Raw genomic sequence first — 19,606 nt, forward strand, 5'->3', positions numbered from 1 at the left:
GCTAAAACCTAATATCATATTGCCTGTACTAATTTTCATTCTACTCTATATTCCCAGCATGGAGGAGTGTGAAGCCCTGTGCACCAGACTGGCAATCATGGTGAGAGGGAAGTTTCAATGCATCGGCTCTCTGCAGCACATAAAGAGCAGGTCAGTGTCTTTTGTGCTCATCTATCAGTCGTTATACAGATTTAGATTATACAGAGAAAATGGTCAGCTCATCTGTATGCAGCAACGTCCATGGATAAAGTATATATTTATACACTATGCACCGAGCTGTCAGAATAAATCCATATTTGAAGAAAAGTCCAGTAACAGTAGGTTCTAAAAACTAAAACCAGACATTTATTAATCTGGTTTAAAAATGACAAAATGCACATAAAGCACAGACTTGTACTCCAAAAGGATTAAATGTAAAACAAGAGATCATGTAATATATATATATATATATATATATATATATATATATATATATATACACACACTCTTCAGCTCATCATTATCAATGCACCACAAATGAGGATAATAAACATACATACTTTGTACTCATACGTGTTATGTGCAAATTAATGTATGTCTTGTGAATAGCATGGACTCAGAAATGAGCCCGCGCCATCCTTCAGGAGGAGGCGGCTGTTAGATCCATTTTGTTAACCCCTTACATGCCATGATCATTATAGATCACTGCATACAAAGGGTTAACAGAGGGAGCGTGCTACCTGTATAATGTCCTCAGCCCTCTGCTATATAATCACAGAGGATCTATGGGCTGCCAAGGCAACTGGATGCCAGACAATCCCGGCCTGACATGGCCTATGATTGCCATCGTAAGGGGAAAAAAATACACTAAAAAAAGTAGGCAAAATGCTTATTTTGTTCATTTCGTCTCCCCAAAAAAGCGATGAAAGTTATTTTAAAAAGCCGTATATATCCCAGTATTGTACAAATAAAAACTACAGCTGGAAGCACAAAAGGAAAAGTTTATGGGACTTTGAATGTAGCAATGCAAAAAAATACTGATTTCCAAAAATCAAGTTTTTTTTAAAACCTGAAATAAATATAATTTTGATATTTTCTTAATATAGCAAGCAGAAATAAATGCTCATGTATTGTAATCAATTCTCACATATCGTGCCTCCCAGGGATTGCAGCTTATTTAGTTGGTGGTGCTTTTTTTGTTATTATAAAACAAAAAGAAAACAAACAAGGAAACGGCAAACACACATAGTGCGTGTCAGCGGCCACTACATAATATTTGCAGGTCTTACGCAGCTAGCAGTGGTTTTCTACATGCTACAAAGTTAGCGTGGATGACAGAACATGCCTCAAGTACAACCACCTTCTCTTCCTCGCAGGCGCACAGCGGTCACTCTGTAACAGTCGGCCATGAGCATCCCCTCTACTTCACTCTCTGCCAAATCCCCCACACTGTCTGATGCAGTCTACATGGATCAGTCTAAGGAGCTGTTTGATCATTCAGTGTCATAGATGATAACCAGACAGTCCAAACAACCAGACGGAGAAGACCATCTTCTTCTGCTTCTGCCATGTTCCCTCCTACTTCCCCCCCAAATAAAAAATATTTCAATATTGAAATATAGCACTACAGCTCTCATGTTTCCATGTGGAGCGCACTCTGCCCTCAAGGTGCTGTTGCTAGTAGTGGTAGAACTGCTGGTTTCCTTCTCCTGCTCCCACCATTTTTCCCCCTCCTACTTCCCCCAAAATTAAAAATATGCAATTATGGAAGTACAGAGCTACAGCTTTTTTTAAAAAAATTTCTACTTACTTTTAGTTTGGCTTAAGTAATTTTTCAACTAAGGGCTTTTACCCACTAGTGTTTTTTTTAACGCCGCGATATCGCTGCGTTTTTTTCAATGGGACTTTCTTATGTTAAAATCGCATCGCACAAAAATCGCATCGCACAAACTTGCGATTTTTGTGCGATGCGATTTAAACATTAGAAAGTCCCATTGAGAAAAACACAGCGTTATCGCAGCGTTAAAAAAAAAACGCTAGTGGGTGAAAGCCCTGAGTTTGTAGGCCTGTAAATAATATGCAGAGGCCGGGCTTGTGATTGAACAATGTCTGAGGCTGCTGACACACACTTTGTGTATTTACGGTTTTCCTGTTAGAGTTTCTTTTTGTTTTATATTAACAAAAAAACCACCGCCCACAAAATAAGCCGCAATCCCTTGGCAGCACAATATATGAGAACAAAAGGCCACACAGCATAGCTTATTTATTTGTCAACTGTCCCTGTTTGGCACAGCGTAATTGAATTCCCCTCATCCTGCTGCTAGCTTCATAAGGCTTGCGAATAATTCGTAGTCGCTGGACTGGCGACTTTGAACAACACTTGAGGATACTGACACTCGCTGTGTATATTTGATGTTCCCTGTTTTGAATTTTTGTTTTGCAGCACATTATGTGATAACAGAAAGCCAGGCAGTACAGCTTGTATATTTGTACATTGTCCCTGTACTGTGCAGCGTAATTGAATTCCCCAAATCCCACTGCTTGCTGTTAAGCTCTCCGGAAAATTTATAGTGGCCGCACTGGTGACTTTGAATGATGCCATAAACAGAGAACTGCATTTGTCTCCACACGAAAGCATAGTTTGCCTGTCTGCTTTGCTGCTATACGTTGACAGCAGCAGAAATATAGCCTCTCCCAATGTACAGACCACGTTTCGTATAAACAGATGTGATGCAGCTTCTTTCTCTGCTCCCTCCAATAGAACTCCATTTAGGTTCTCTGCTGGTATACAAGTTTTTACACCCAACAGCAATACAGTATATCCTCTGTAGAATATCTGTCCCTAACAGAACATGCTTTATATAGGCATATAAACGGTGTCCAGATTCTCTGTCCTAAGCTAATATCTAAAATGAATTCTGGTTGCACTGTGCCTATGTTATATATGGCTAGGTCATGTAATGTAGGTGTCCAATGAAATTGTTGCCCACATTCAAGATGAGAACACATTTGGTGACACCATCAATGCGGCTTGCCTGCTGATAGGCTGCAGGCTGACCACTGTAGCAGGCTTTATGGGAAATAATTCGATTTTTTTTTTCCTATGATTTCATGAAAAATTAGTGTGAACTTACCTGATCAAATTTGGTGAAAATTGGGATGTTTTCATTGCCTGCCGGATCAAGACGAGCAACACTAGTTGATACACTGTGCATATATAGTGGCCCAGAGTTGGGGCCCTACTGCACTTATTTAGCTACCTTATTTGGTGTGTGTATATGTATGCGTGTATTGTCAACTGGGTTAATTTGTGTGTATTGGCCTAGACAGGTCAGAAAAAGGTCAATGCCGTGTGTTTTCTCTGACTAACCTGGCAGGTATGACTGAGCACAATTCACCCTAACTCACTCTGTCCTGTGTCAATCACCCTTAACCGGCCCTTGGGATTGGTTGGTGGGATAGTACAAAGGGGTAGAGCTTGGGTAGGGTCCGGGGCCAGTCGGGAGGAGAGAAAGAAGGAGAGTAGATGAAGTCTGAGTTCAAGTGAAGTCGAGCTTAATGTAGGCTGGACCAAGTTAAGCAGTGCCTGGAAAATTCAAGTTGTGGAGCTGGCCACAGGAGAGTCTTTTTTCCACCCTACCAGAAGGCATCTGAGTCAGGGCAGACACCATGCAGTTGGAAGGAAATCAGGCCTAGGAACCATGAGTTTACCACATCCCTGTTGAATCAGAAGGCCAGGCATCCACGAACAAGCCTGCACTTATCCCTCCATTCTTCCACAAATAACCTCCCAGTGCTGCAACCATCTAACTTAGTCCGGAAGTCTTATCTTCCAACAGAGAGTCCAGGAAAGTTAATCTGTCATTTTATGTGTGAGAGAAGAACTGTTGAAGCTTCTACTGCCTGGTAAAACTGTCAAGTGAATTCTAACCTGTCATTTTGCAAGAGTCAGTAAAAAATATGTGCCTCTGGTTTCACTAAAGCTCTTTGGTCTGGACTCTTTATTTCACCATTGCACCATGCTCAGAGGCACTGGCGTCACTTTGTGTTTGTACCCTTTGCTGTCACCAATCACCTTTGTGAAAATCCGCCTACTGCGCGAGTCAACATTCCATGCAAAGTGGCCACCACCATGACTGGGCCTGACTTAGAATACCCACTCGAGTTGCTTCTGCTAACTTCAGCTTGTTGCACACATTCTCACTACAGGACTGGATTTGCTTCCTAGCTACAGAAAGTTCCAAGCTTCTATAATAACAAGTAAATGTTGTGCTTCTTCTGTACGCTACAATCCGATGAGCCTCTGCTATGTTTTCAGGTTTGGAAGTGGGTTCACGGTGAAGATGCATTTGAAGGATTCCTCCGTCAGCAGCGAGACAATTACAAACTTTATGCACTCACACTTTCCAAACACATATTTAAAGGTACAACTTTGTCTTATAGTTTATTTGTATAGTGGCTTTAATTAGCTATGTCAGAATGACCAAAAATCAGTAATTTTTTTATAAATAATTATATTTACTTTTCTTTAAAGAGAATTCAAGCCATCCATGATGTTTTGTAGTTTGGAATGTCAAAATACACAAATAAACCTAGAAATGAATAAGGCCCCCTGTCCACGGACGTGATTTCGCTGGCGGTAAACTGCCGATGAATCACACCGTCTGAAGCTTTCCATAGCATTGCTATGGAAAGCGCCGGCCCCCTGCCCATGAGCGGAGAATCACTGCGATTCTCCGCTCGCGGCCGGCAATTCACAGCATGCTGCGAATTGCCGCGATTCTCCGCGGTCAGCCTATCAGATAGGCAGACCAGCGAAAATTCATCTACCGGCTCCTGCTCCCAGGCGCGGCTCCGGCGGCGGAGATTCGCCCTCGGACTTCGCAATGCCTGTGAACAGGGGGCCTAAAACAAGTAAGCAGGAGATACTCTTGCCCCAATGTTTATTAGTTTGCAGGATTTTCTGCAGGTTCCTCAAATAGTCCTGTGGTAATGTTGCAGAAAAACAGGGGTTAATCTCCTGCTAATCTGTACCAGTTTCAGCTGTAAACAGTCTGAATGGATGAAGCTAAGGATCCTTTTACATGAGCCAAGAAACGTTCAGATTCCTGCCATCAGCGAGAATCTGAACAATTATCTTCAGTCTAAACACATGCACGACCAAATGACGAACATTTCAGTGTTCACTTTCTCCATAAATACAGGTGTCAGGACGGAGCTTCACTTTAAAATGCTTTTTTCCATTCTGAGCTTTTATTAGACATCATATATAATGCACTTTGCGTTCAATGCTTGTAAGCTGAAAAAAGCACTAAAGTCCAAGATGTGAAATCCTTAACTCTGACACCAGATTATTGATACGTAGCCATAACTGTTCAGTTACAACCCTCCTAGCTCTCATCTGGCAGAGGATTATGGGAGTTATAGTCAAACAATAGCCAGATACTGCTAGGGTGTTAGGCTGTTGAGTGCTTTTCCCTTAGCTTGTTGATAATGATGCTCTCCAAGCACTTGCTGCCAAAACAAATCTCCTACTTTGCTATTGCCTAAAGCCATTTCTGTGCAGCAAAAGAGCAAAGTGAAAAAACCTCTGCTGCGATACATCTTAATAACTCTGGATAGGTTTTCTAGTAGCAAATAAAACAAAGCTTTGTTTTGTTTGTGGTTTCATTTGCTCTATATACCTAATATTCAGAAAAATTCTTGGATAATGAGCCCCTTACAGTTAAATATTTCTCTATGGAAAAAACGAATTGTAATTTTTTAAAAATAGGACACATTTACTAATATTGTCTAAAATTAGACAGTGCAAACTAAGTCAAAATGCAAAAATGCATGCTGGATGGTAAATATGTTGAATTTTAAGACTGTCTGGTTTAAATTTATACCATGTATTAGTTTGTTTTATACCAAAAAGTGCGCCAAATGTTTTTCAATTTTGCGGAAGTTGTAGTGCAATTTTGGCCACTCACCCTTTTTACAAAGCCATGCCTCTTTTTCTGATGAATTGCAAAATATGTCTGAAAGTATCTAAAAAATGTATAAAAAAAATAGTCAATGTAGTAGAAAGCGTGTAAGACAGTTTTCAGGTGCAATTTGCATCAGCAAACTCTTGTATTTTGAATAGTAAATCTGCCCTATTCAGATTTACTGTTCAAGACACAAATGTTTTCTGATGCAAGTTATACCTAAAGCATTGCAGTATATGGTAGAAGCAATCAAATTGCTAATCAGACTAAAAAAAGAAACTAAGTCAAATAACATTTTTTTTAAACAAAAAGATAATAAGGAATATTAAAAATAACCTTTTTCCTAGTTTTCCCACAAAATAATTTACATAATAAAAGAATGAACATAATTGGTATCACTGCATCAAAAAAAGCCCAGGCTATCTAAGTACTGAATTATTTATCTTGCATGGAGAAAGCTTTAAAAAAAAGAAAAAAAACTTAATGCCACAATTGCATTTTTTTCATCCCATCTCCCAATAAAAATTGAATAAAAAGTGACTAAAAGGTTATGTGCTCAAAAATGGTAGCCGCAAAAACTTCAGTTCATCCTGCAAAAAAAAACAAAAACCGAGGTATCACATAACTCATTGTTGGAAAAATTAAATTATGAGGCTCTAAATATGATTACAAAACATTTTTTAAGAGGGTTTTTAATTTTATTAAAGTAGTAAAACATAGAAAAATCAATAAACAAATACCGCATCCAAAAATGGAATGAATGATAGGTAGCGCTCCAATTGCGGTGGATGTATAGATGGGAAAAGGGGAAAAAAAGGAAAGGACTCACCCGACGTAACCAGGTATCCCCTAGGGGATACCGGTACGTCCCAAATCCAGAAATGTGTATAACCTCAGTTGATCACTGCACCACTGTTGGTGATTAGATTCCAGTGCACCGGTCAATTAGGGCATCCCATCAGGAGAGCGTCATGGTATAATCCCAGGTATACACAGTAAAACAAGGAATGCAAAGTTCAGGGTAGATAGTCAAAAAATACCAGCGCTCCGGTGCAAGTAAAGACAAAGGTGATAGTGATGATAGACTTACTTCACTGGGGTGCCCTGTCCTCGGCACCCCCAAATCCCAAACACCAGGCGATATTGCAAACGTGGCAAAGATCGATATAGCAATTTATTATAACAATGCAATGCATTTCGGCCTCAACAAGGAAGCCTTTCTCAAGCATGCAAGAGTTAAAAACAATGCATCTTTTGTATCTATACAGAGTCTCATCTAGTTACCTTATTAGATTGTTCCATTAGAAAGTACAACTTATCTTTTAAAAAATAAACTCTATGTCGATGGAGAAATAAAAGTTATGGGGGCTTTCCAGGAAAATACTATTGATTAATCGCTGCGGAATAAGTTGGCGCTATACAAATACGAGGGGCTGCTGATAAGTCTTTGGCTTTACTCAGAAAGAAACAAGATAGGAAGATGAAACTTTACATTTCTTCCACATACTCTCCACTAATGTCAACACACTTCTTACATCGGTATTCCAAGTTCTGTAAGCCTTGCAAAAAGAAGGAATTCGGTTGTGCCTCAAACCAGTCATACGTAGCAGCCATAGCATCTGAAATGGTGTGAAATTTGGTACCTTTGAGGTGTTTCTTCAGGTTTGGAAATAGATGATAGTCGGAGAGAGCTAGATCTGGTGAATAAGGTGGGTGGTCAACCAGCTAGAAGCCTAGCTCCTCCAGTTTTGCCATGGTTGCTTATGCAGTGTGAGCGGAGGCGTTGTCTTGTAGTAACAAGATTCCTTTGGACAGCTTGCCGCACCTTTTGGCCTTTAGAGCTGCCTTCAATTGGTCCAAAAGTTCAATGTAATACCTTGCATTGATGGTGGAACCATTTTGAAGGTAGTCCACTAGCAGCATGCCCTCCTTATCCCAGAACACAAACGCCATCACCTTAGTGGCTGATTTTTGCACCCTGAACTTCTTTGGGCGAGGAGAACCACTGTACCTCCACTCTTTTGATTGCTCCTTGGTTTTAGGGTCATACAAATAAATCCAGGTCTCATCCATAGTGACCAGTCGATCCAGGAAATTCTTATCAGTCCGGAAACGCTAACAAATGGACTGGGAAGTTTTGACTCGCATGCTTTTCTGATCTGTTGTCAAACATTTGGAAACCCACTTTGCAGGTAGCTTTTTCATGTTCAAATGTTCATGGATGATGACACAAACAGGTTCATGAGAAATCCCCATGATGTCTGCTATTTCTTTAGCTGAAATTGGCCGATTCTCCAGTATGAGGTTGTGCACAGCATCAACGATCTCCGGAACAACAACCTCTTTCAGTCGTCCAGAACGTTCCTCATCATTTGTGCTGAAGTGGCCGTTTTAAATTTGGCAACCCTGTTCTTAACTGTAGAATATGAAGGGCATTGATCCCCCAATGTCTGCGACATATCACCATGAATATCCTTTGCGGACCTTCCTTGCAAAAACAAGAATTTTATCACTCCTCTGATTTGCTGTGAATGTCGCCTTAGACTCCGCCATTTTGTTTTCCTGTGTGTCTAGATCACTGTTGCCATAAGCTACAAACACAACATTTTGAAAACATATATTAGACACATAAGGCTTTCATGTGATGTAACATTCGTTACCATAGAAACAAAAAAAGAACACAAAGCCAAAGACTTATTAGCACCCCCTTGTAACAATGACCTCACACAATTGGCCCATGAGAGCCCTCTGTTAAACAATAACTAGAAGAACCCACTAAAGTTCCTATTTTGAAAGCCAACTGTCCACTGAACATCTCTAATACCATATCTAGCTTCTTGGCTCTACTACCACAGGCACAAGTATATTAGATGCCCATTTACTGTAATAAAACCATATCTTTACAGGAGCAACATTTCACTATGGTGGAATATCATGTTCCTGTTTCGGCTGGAGGAGTCGCCAATATATTTGACTTGCTTGAATCTAACAAGAATGCCTTGAACATCATTCACTTTTCAGTCAGTCAGACGACTCTTGATGAGGTACTTGATAATATTTTTGTACTGCCTAAATGTGTAATGAGTATTGTTATATACTGCAGGGTGCAGATCACCAATAATTTCTGGGCAGCACCTGGACGTGTTCTTGTTTCTGTTGACAAATCTAGGTGCTGCCTGACAATTAGCAGTGATCCCCATGAGGTTACGCTAAATCACTGCTGAATGTATGGGGTCCCATAATAAAAAATATGTTTGTCCAATAACTAATTGACATTTAAGAAATAGATATTAGAAAGTGATTACTGATAAGACTTTATTCACATCTGTGGAGTGATTTCTATTGAAAACCCAACACATCCATTTAGACTTTGCAGTAAAGTACAGAGGGAACTGGCAATATAGAGGTATACATGGAGCCTCAGTGACCATTTCACACATTGCCACATTGCTTTCTACTGTAATTGATTCTTCTTCATCCTTGCTTTACAATTAGATGTTGCAGGAAGTGGTATAGAACAGGACAATCATACTTCAGCTCAACACTCCATCAGTGCCTGCTAATAAATCATAATCTACATCTACAATAGTCTACAATGTCTGTGTGGTCCTTCTGAACCCAGGAAGTTCCTTTCCCTCTCAATAGAACTCCTGACCTCAATTTGGAGGCCTTGATCACTGAACGTAAAGATAATCTAACAAACTGCATTCATTCAGAGCCGTCACGGCCTGGCAGAATAATCATATACAAAATGATGATTCTGCCAAAAATCCTATATGTGTTCTGCACTATGACAGTTCCAAAAGAAATCTGACATCTCTTCAGAGACAAATAATTTCCTTTACAGTCAAACCTCTAGTTTCATTGGTAATCCATCTGAAAGAAGACAACAAAACTAGAGGTTTGACTGTATATGGAATGGAAGGAGACCTAGAGTAGCTGCCTCTATTCTGCTTGCAACATGGGTGAGCAGAGGAATAGATGTCCCAAATATCACAGCAATACTGCAAAACTAGCTTAATCCACCAAGATCGTGCCTGGGGTTTCCACCTTCAACCAACAAGCTGGCCTTCCACAGAGGGTCAATTATTAAGATATAGAGCCCCATGTCACTATCTACTACTGGCTATTTTCTTCGACCATTCACTAGTAATTCCGAAGTGCCCCTCCTTAGAGGCTACAGCAAAAGCATGGTTGTACCTCATACAGTTCTCCAGAATGCACACACCTAAAAAAAGAGTTTTGCCTTCCTATAGAAACCCTGGCCTTTTTTTTTATACGTGAGCTAAAGGTAGACAGATGGAGGGAGAGAGGGTTTGGAAATATTGCAGATCTAATGGTAAATACTAAAATAATTCCATTAGAAACATTAAAATAGAGATACTCTTTACCGGGGTTAAAATTTCCTGAACTTTCTCCAAATTAAAAACTATGTGGAAAATCATCACCCACTATCACCCTTGCTCTCCATATATCTCTACAACTTCCTATTCACTATTCACCCCCACCCATTTAAGCTAGGGATGCGTTTCTTTTCTGAACTATTAGTGGGGGTGAGAGAATTAGAGGTGAAATACTTTAAAAAAGTAATTCTACTAAATTGGAAAAGGGACATAGGTGGAACTTTCTCACCTCAGCAATGGGCTAAAGCTTTTACATGGGCACAGAAAAGCTCCAAGAGCGCCAACCTTATAGAGTCCCACTACAAGACAGTTTCAAGGTGGTAATATACCCACACCAGATTCTATATATTATACTATGTTAAATCTTTCATTAACATGGAAAACATTGAAACAAAAAAGTGGCTCCCCATTTCCCCTTTCCTCTTTAGTCCAAGTTCCACCCCAGTCCCCCCCCCCCTCCTTCTTCCCTTTACATCACCTCCTCTCCATACTCCCTGCCCACCACTTCCTTGGGTTAATTTAAAGCAAAGTTAATAACATATAATTGTGATTTTAAAGACAGTGTTTAATCCACATATGTTACAAAAGAGAGACGTTTATTGTTGTATATTAACATGTGATTCCTATTGTATTGAACAACTAACTCACGCATATATACGGTTGTATAGTCATTACTTTTTGAATAAAAATTTATTGAAATTAAAGGGCAAGGAGGTCCAATGCGCTACAAGATGAGTGCCTTTAATGAAGTGGCCAGATACTCTTATATAATGTTTTGTGTTTTGACTCATAGATTAGTCTTGAATGACTGTCTCTTTTCTATTATGTCCATATGTCATATAGACAGGAGTTGTCCTTGAGACAAAATCTCTTTAAGAGCATCTAAGTGCTTGAACTGATTTTTTTCCTCTAAATTCTACCTTTTATTCATAACCCAACAGCAGTATTGTTGACATGTTGCTGTGTTTTCCTCCAGGTTTTTATCAACTTTGCTCAATCTCAGTCAAGTCCTGATAACTCCAGAGAAAGCAGTCAAGAAGCCCTATCACACATAATGGTTGCCTAAAGCAGTACTTCTCAAACTGAAGTGCGACAGTTGTGGGTGAGGAGCAGCTGGCGGCCTGTTTTGACAGTGAACATATGCTGCACAGGACTTTCTATGGTTGTATCAATCTCTGGTTTAGCAACATAAGGAAGTTATTTTGTGCCTATTTTAATGTGCAAAGTTCAGGAGGTAAAATGTATTATAAATGCAGGTAATTTAAAAAATATTTTATTTTTGTATTGGTGAGCTCCAGTAGGAAACGATTGAAAAGCCCTGGCCTAAAAGCTCACAAGTACTTTAATGTTTCTCAAATTCCAAGCATGAGTGACATTGTCAATTAAAAGGTGACATCAGACACCAGGGCCATCACATTCTTTCAACAAGCAAAAAAGTGATACTTGTACTTGCTGCACATTTTCACCTCCTACTTATAAAGTAGGTTAATGTGTCTGTGGTGTTTTTGATGAAACTGCCATAGATAACGTGACTAGTAAACAATTCTATGATAGTGGCCGCGTACAAATGAAATCCAGATATATTCATCTGCACACTATAGGGAATGTTTTATGGTTGCATTGATCAGGACAGGAATCCTGAAGATGCAGAATCTACAAGTTTAGTATGAATTCAGAATTTTCAATGGTAAAAATTCAAAGTGTACAATAAAAACAAGTGACATTTCTGGGAGTGTTTTTCCAATTTCAATGTGATTGTTAAGAAGATAAAACACTTAGTAGTTTATTATATTAACATGCAAATGTCATATTTTCTGTTTGATTGGAAAGACTGAAAATTGTGATCCCAGAGAATGGGCAAATCCAGTCATATTTGCTCTGCTCCATCAACAATTTGCAACTATGGAAAAACTTGATTGTTTTAGAAAACCTCTTTACATATGCCATGCTAGGTCATGTTGCAAAAATGTTATGAATGTTCACTCTTACTCTCCTGACCTTGAATGCATTGTTGTATGTATGGGGTTATTTAACTGCTGGTCTGTTAATTTCAATACTTTGAATGTTTAAAACCATGTCAGCATCTTGTATTTAAACAAGTTTTCCAGGGCTTAAACTAATAATGATCATTCCTGAGGATAGGTCATCAATTGTTGATCAGTGGTTGTTCAGTTATCTCATTGGCAGGGATACTGATTAGTGAAGTGATAGCAACACTTGAGTGAGAACCCTGGCCACTTCAGTCCATATTAGGTACAGAATTGTACATTGTGTTGCATTGTGTTGTTCACTTGAATGGAACTGGGCTACACTCAGGCCATGTGACCGATGATTGTGACATCATACGCCCAAGAAGAAGCTATTGTGCTCACCCGAGCTCCCTGATCTTTTCAATCAGCTGATTGGAGGGAATCCCGAGTGGCAGAACACCACCAATCAATTACTAATGACTTATCACGAGGATAGGTTATTAATAGTCTAGTCTCAGAAAACCCCTTTAAAGTCTATCCACTATTCTGGATGCTAACACTGTACTGTATACTTGACTACCTAGATTTCAAGCAATTCAATGAAAAAGAAAAAAATATATACGGAATTATTGCACTTTTTTAGGTACAATATTATTATTTTATCCCTTCAGTACAGTGGAAAGACAAACTCAACCACACTTGAAGCTGCACTTCATGACCATCTACATATTATGTACATATTAACTATTTCTGTTAGGTTTGAAAATTATAAATGTACCTACAGAAGATATCATTAAGCGAGCAGCAACAAAACTTCTGCAAAGGTGGTTAATTACCTATTAATGTTAACAATGTCATTGTACCTGACCTGATGCCTAAAACAGTGAATTTTGAAACAAAGTGTTTACAATAAATTTAAATATTTCTTTATTTGGTGAAGTTTTGGCGACTTTTTTTAAATTATTTCATTTAAAGGAAGTTTCTCACTCATTTTCCTACATTAATGAATTCTATACAGACATTGGTGAATGAAGACCACCCTTTCCATACCTTTGCTTTTATTCTGAGTAGCTACGTGCCAAAATCAGTAATTTTTTCACTTCATGTGAAGTATACTAATTAGGACTAAGCTATCTGATGGGTATTTGAGCAATTGGCTCTGGTCTGGCTTCCTTCCCCTCTTTTAGCGATAACTTCCCCCTTCAGCTTTCGGAGTTGTGTTTATGATACAGCAAGTGCACTTCTGGGAAAGGTGCATGCACAGTGACTTCAGTGATCCCATGATGACCGCAGGGCAAGTCACTGCACATGTACCTTTTCTGGAGGCTTGGCACACATGCAGTATCATGAATGCATGACATCTCCAGCTCCTTTGAGCTGGAGATAACAATCAATTAATGATGTGCATAGTTGTCACAAAAGGAAGGGCAGGAAGCTCCACCTGAGCAAGGAATGAACCCACCATTGGATGATTTAATTTTAATTAACATGGGGGCGTTGCTTACCGCTGCATGGAGTAGGACGCTTGTGCCCTGAGCTCCTGCCTGACCTGCCGATGTAAAGAGCCGATCCGCCGCCGCAGACCCCCTCGATCCAGCCATCATGGGGAAGTAGAGGACCCCCGATGTCCCCAGGCAACAGTTGAGAGTCCCTGCTCCGGACCTGGAGCGCTTCCTCCGCTCCCAAAGAGTGCCGACGCTGAGCGGCAGAATCAAAATGGCGCCGTGCCAGCCTGGAGGAAGAGGCAATGCCGCAAAACACGGGCGAGTAGGAGTCGCGGTCACTGCAGGTTGCAGAGGAGATGGCCCGTCGGGAGACCCCTGCGAAGAGGACGTACCGTCCCTGCCGGGGGACAGAGGAGACAGCTTGGCCGGGGAGGGGGGAGGGAGCGGCAGCACGCCACATACAGAGGAAAGGAAACTTTCCACATCAGTCCCTCTTGGCAGACAGAGATCCCACTCCCCCCAGAGACTTGGGCCTGCTACAAGGCCACGGGTGGCCCCTAGCCAAACACACCAGGGAAGCCTGGCAGACCAGAGGTGCCCCACAGAGATGGGGGAAGATGGGGAGAGCTGGAGTGATAAACACCCCTCCGTCTAGGAGGAACCGGAGGCACACACTGCAGAGGGTTGGCAGGACCAGGTAGCGACCCTCTTTAAAAGGGGCGGGGCGATAGCCCACAATGCTGTTGAGAATCGATGAAAAATTGACGTTCGATCTTCATTCCAATCCTGTGCCACCTCTGTCAGGAGCTGCAAATGTGGGCATGAGTTACATAGCTATGGGGAATCCATGTGCCCACACAGTATTCATTCTATCTAGGTGTCGCATAGCTCAATTGACACCACAAGGGGAAAACCATCTGCACTCTGCCCCCTACCCAAGTCAGTCATGGTCTTTTTGCCAGACAGGTCAAACACCGCGATGGGAACTAAGTGTGCACCAACAGCATAGGTGTGTCCTAGGCAACCCAAGACATGAACAATAAATAAATCGGAGCGGCCAAACATGGCAGACTTGCACCACCCTGATGACATAGGCCTCGGCCCACAGCTTCAGCAATCGTAGGCATGAAGCGGACTTCGATGCTAGTTCATCTGCGATGGGCTGATTAAATCAGTTACCTTTCACCGCTCCAATGACTGGATTAGCAGGACAAAGCTCCACAGCCCCAACCTGGCATACTTGCACTTCCCCCGGGACATAGGCGTCAGCCCACACCCTCAGCAAACGCGGGCATGAAGCGGACTTAGAGATGCTAGTTCATCTGCGATGGGCTCAGTAAATCAGTTACCTTTCCTTTCACCGCTCCAATGACTGGATTAGCCAGGAAAAAGTTGCACAGCCCCAACCTGGCGCAGTTACAGTTCCCCCGGGACATAGGCCTCGGCCAACAGCTTCAGCAATCGTAGGCAGGAAGCGGATTTTCACTGCACCCAAGACATAGGCCTCTGCACAAACCCTCAGCAATCGCGGGCCTAGAGCGGTATCCAATGCTAGCGTAGCTGTGAATGTCTCATTAGCGCTGTATCGCTCCTCTTGTTTGTGCCAATGCAGTGCCCCGGATAGCTGAGCTAACGTGAGATAAAGTACAGGTTGGCTTCGGCCCACACTCCATGCCCTAGTCAGTCTGGCCTTTTTTCATAGTCACAGGCAGATACAACTCCGCTCTGGGAAGTCTGTGTGGACCCACAGCATGGGTGGGTCCCAGGAAGCCACCGATGGTACATTAATAAATCCCATTGCAGTGCCCCGGATAGCTGAGCTAACGTGAGATAAAGTACAGGTGGGCTTCGGTCAACACTGCATGCCCTAGTCAGACTGTTTTTTTTTTATTAATAGTCACAGGCAGGTACAACTCCCCTATGGGAAGTCTGTGTGCACCCACAGCATGTGTGGCTCCCTGCAACCCACTGGCGGTACATAAATAAATCACATTGCAGTGCCCCGGACAGCTGAGCTAACGTAAGATAAAATACAGGTGGGCTTCGGCCCACACTGCATGCCCGAGTCAGACTGGGTTTTTTTCATCAGTAGTCACAGGCAGGTACAACTCCGATCTGGGAAGTCTGTGTGGACCCACAGCATGGGTGGGTCCCAGGAAGCCACCGATGGTACATTAATAAATCCCATTGCAGTGCCCCGGACAGCTGAGCTAACGTCAGATAAAAAACAGGTTGGCTTTGGCCCACACTGCATGCCCGAGTCAGACTGGGTTTTTTTCATTAATAGTCACAGGCAGGTACAACTCCGCTATGGGAAGTCTGTGTGCACCCACAGCATGGGTGGCTCCCTGGAACCCACCGACGGTGCATAAATAAATCCCATTGCAGTGCCCTGGACAGCTGAGCTAACGTCAGATAAAATACAGGTGGGCTTCGGCCCACACTACATGCCCGAGTCAGACTGGGTTTTTTGGGGGGGCTAGATATGTAGAACATCGCGATGGGAAAACTTAGTGCACCCATACTTTGCACAGACCCCTGTAGTATTCCTGTAACAAAGGTATAAGCTGACCCCACTAACAGTTATGTTGCAGAAGTCTAGGTAGACCCCAGTAACATTTCTGTAGTTACAGTATAGACAGACCCCAGTAACATTTCCGTAGCAGCAGTATAGGCAGAGCCCAGTAACATTTCAGTAGTAACAGTATAGACAGACCCCAGTAACATTTCCGTAGCAGCAGTATAGGCAGAGCCCAGTATTAGGTTCATTTCAGTAGTAACAGTATAGACAGACCCCAGTAACATTTTAGTTGCAGAAGTATACGCAGACCCCAGAAACATTTATGTAGCAGCGGTATTGGCAGACCCCTGTAACATTTCTGCAGCTGAAGTATAGGCAGACCCCTGTAACGTTAATGCAGTTACGCTCCTCTCCTTTGGCCCAAACAAGTTTCTCCGATAACTGTGGTAGCACGAGAGAAAATACATGATGTGCATTGCTGATCCCCTGACCCCAAGCAGGAGGAGGAGGTGGCATTACAAGGTCAAGACACCATGACCGGGACCCGCTATAGTCTGTGTGGGAAGCACGTTAGCGGGCCCAGGATCAGGTTCGGTTCCGCGCCTCCACCGTGAATTTTGCCTCCATGGGCAAAATCAAACCTTCAGATGCGAATAAGAGCCAATGGACAACAGTGAAGCCACAGAACAAAAGTGGAAGCGACAACAGCTATGTGGAAAAGCTAGTATTTTCTGAGACAAGAGGGGCATTTGATAGCAATGAAAAGGATATTCTAGGAACTAAAAGTCGGAACTCCTCCTCATCTCAATCAGAAATATGGAAAGGCTTCCCTCATATGTTTTCTGTTGACCATTTCAAAGTGTTAGCAATGCAAGTTTCTGGCTATACCACTCATCTTTATCAGGAATTACCAAAGATGATCACAAGTAAAGGCCTCATCAATCAGTCCAAAATCAGTCTGGCAGTATGTGGATCTCAGCTGGCCTGCTTCCACCAAGGATATGTGCCTTCTGCTACTCTGTCCCCAGCCCTGCAGGGATGCTGTGTTCTGTAGTCAGCTCTATTCCTACCTCAGCTGTACACTACAATATGTAATTATTATCAGTACCAACAAGATGGAAGCCGCTATTGCTCTACCGGTTGGCTGAATGCTTCAGCTAGGGATAATCGAATATGACCCCGGTTGTATTTAGTTGGTTTTCGGAACTGTGGCCAGGATTAAGAGGGACGGGGGGGGGGGGGGGGGGGCATTCCTATTGTGCCAGTTTAGGTGAGATTGTTGGACCGCCGCAAGAGGGACCAAAGCTTAACCATTTGCCAAGAATGTTTTCATTGTTGGAGGAGGGGGAGGGGGAGGGTTTAGAGGAGGTTGCATAGACCGTCGCAGATACCAGAACCGAGGAAGGACCCGCAATTCTGGGTGTGGGTAGGACGTGGGTGGTCCCAGGCTCTGACTCGGTCCCAGCCTCCACCAAATTCACCCAATGTGCCATCAGGGAGATATAGTGGCCCTGCCCGCCAGTACTTGTCCACGTGTCCGTGGTTAAGTGGACCTTCCCAGTAACAGCATGTTTCGGGAGACGTACTGGTATAGGGCTGCGACGGCACACCGGGAAAAATAGTGGCGACTGGGGACCGAGTAGCGTCGGACCATCGCCATCATGCTTTTGGAAAGCCTCCATTTCCACAAGCCTGTACGGCAGCATCTCCAGGCTGATCAATTTGGCAATGTGCACGTTCAATGCTTGAGCGTGCGGTTGCGTGGCGGCGTAGTAGCACTTGCGCTAGTGACAGCTGGACGCTGCGCTGAGAGACATTGCTGGATGGGGCCTAGGACAGCGGAGTCTGCCTGCTCATCAGAATAGCCTTGATGGGTGATATTATTACTAAGGTTGTAACTGGGAACTAGAGAGTCGCCATAACCTACAGTAGGTATAATTCAATCTCTGAAAGACTGCTATAGGTCAGTCTTGTAAAGGATAAATCAGTAGTCATTAAACTCTCTGATAAAGGTGGAACTATGATTATAATGGATAATGTTGAGTACAAAATCATGTTAGACTGATTGTCCTTGTAGATCCCTGAATACACAATCAGTTCTTAGATCAACAACTAACTGGAGAGAACTGCTTGGACACCCACATATTTTAGTACTTGGCTGTAAGTCCCCAGCCTCATCATCTGGACCCCGGGAACTTTCCATAGGTTGGGCATCGGTCACGACAAACTCCTCAGGTGGGAGAAGAACCATTTTTTCCCAATCAGGGCAGGGGCCTGAGAACAGTTCCTGGGAGTCTGTCTGCTCATCAGAATGTGTCATTTTCATGGAGTGAGGAGGCTGCGAGGAAGGAGGAGCAGCAGCAAGAGGATTCAGAGTTGCAGCAGTGGACAGCGTAGAAGACAGGTTGCTGGAGACATTGCTGGATGCACTTTCTGCCATCCACGACAGGACCTGCTCACAAACCTCATTTTGTAATAAAGGTCTACCACATGGTCCCAAAAATTGTGATATGGAGCCGGGGACCCCAGAGACTTTCCTCTCTCCTAATCTCGCAGCAGCTGTCTGCGATTTACCTGGACCAGGAACTCGGCCTGTGCCCACACCCTCACTTGGACCTCCGCGTCCTCGCCCACGGCCACGTCCTCTAGGCCTACCCCTACCCCTCAGCATGGTGTATTTTGAATACAGCAGACACTGAGCGTTGTAAAAAATTAGGCGATTATTGGCCTGTGCTTGGAGGCTGACAGTGGTACTGTAAAGCACACGGTAGGCTGAAAAAATTATATGCTTGCCTGCAGAAAGGCCAAGCTGGCTAAGTAAATCAGTTATGTTTTCTTTCCCCGCTACAATGACTGGATTAGCCTGGAAAAAATTGCACAGCCCCAACCTGGCGTAGTTGCAGTTCCCCCGGGGACATAGGCCTCGGCATACAGCTTCAGCAATCGTAGGCAGGAAGCGCACTTTCACTGCACCCAGGACATAGGCCTCTGCACAAACCCTCAGCAATCACGGGCCTAGAACGCACTCCAATGCTAGCGTAGCTGGGAACGTTTCATTAGGGCTGTTTCGCTCCTTTTGTTTGTCCCAATGCAGTGTCCAGGATAGCTGCGGAAACGTGAGATAAAATACAGGTTGGCTTCGGCCCACACTCCATGCCCTAGTCAGTCTGGGTTTTTTTTTTGTTATGGCCAGATACGTAGAACACCGCGATGGGAAAACGTAGTGCACCCATACTATGCACAGACTTCTGTAATATTCCTGTTACAAAGGTATAAGCTGACCCCACTAACAGTTATGTTGCAAAAGTCTAGGGAGACC

The 19,606-nt window shown here is 42.9% G+C and overlaps 1 protein-coding gene across 1 annotated transcript in view; it reads left to right on the top strand.

Annotated features, from left to right (window-relative positions):
- The window catches only part of ABCA12 (ATP binding cassette subfamily A member 12), a 111,961-nt gene extending 98,745 nt beyond the window's left edge, over positions 1–13,216 (top strand). The window contains exons 36-39 of the mRNA XM_066575618.1: positions 58–150; positions 4,298–4,403; positions 8,855–8,992; positions 11,328–13,216. Coding sequence (XP_066431715.1) covers positions 58–150; positions 4,298–4,403; positions 8,855–8,992; positions 11,328–11,417 — 427 coding nt within the window. The 3' untranslated portion in view covers positions 11,418–13,216. The remainder of the gene's footprint in view (positions 1–57; positions 151–4,297; positions 4,404–8,854; positions 8,993–11,327) is intronic.
- Positions 13,217–19,606: the final 6,390 nt, after the last annotated feature.

This window comes from Eleutherodactylus coqui, chromosome 8, assembly GCF_035609145.1.
Source record: "Eleutherodactylus coqui strain aEleCoq1 chromosome 8, aEleCoq1.hap1, whole genome shotgun sequence".
In the NCBI taxonomy this organism is placed as follows: domain Eukaryota; kingdom Metazoa; phylum Chordata; class Amphibia; order Anura; family Eleutherodactylidae; genus Eleutherodactylus; species Eleutherodactylus coqui.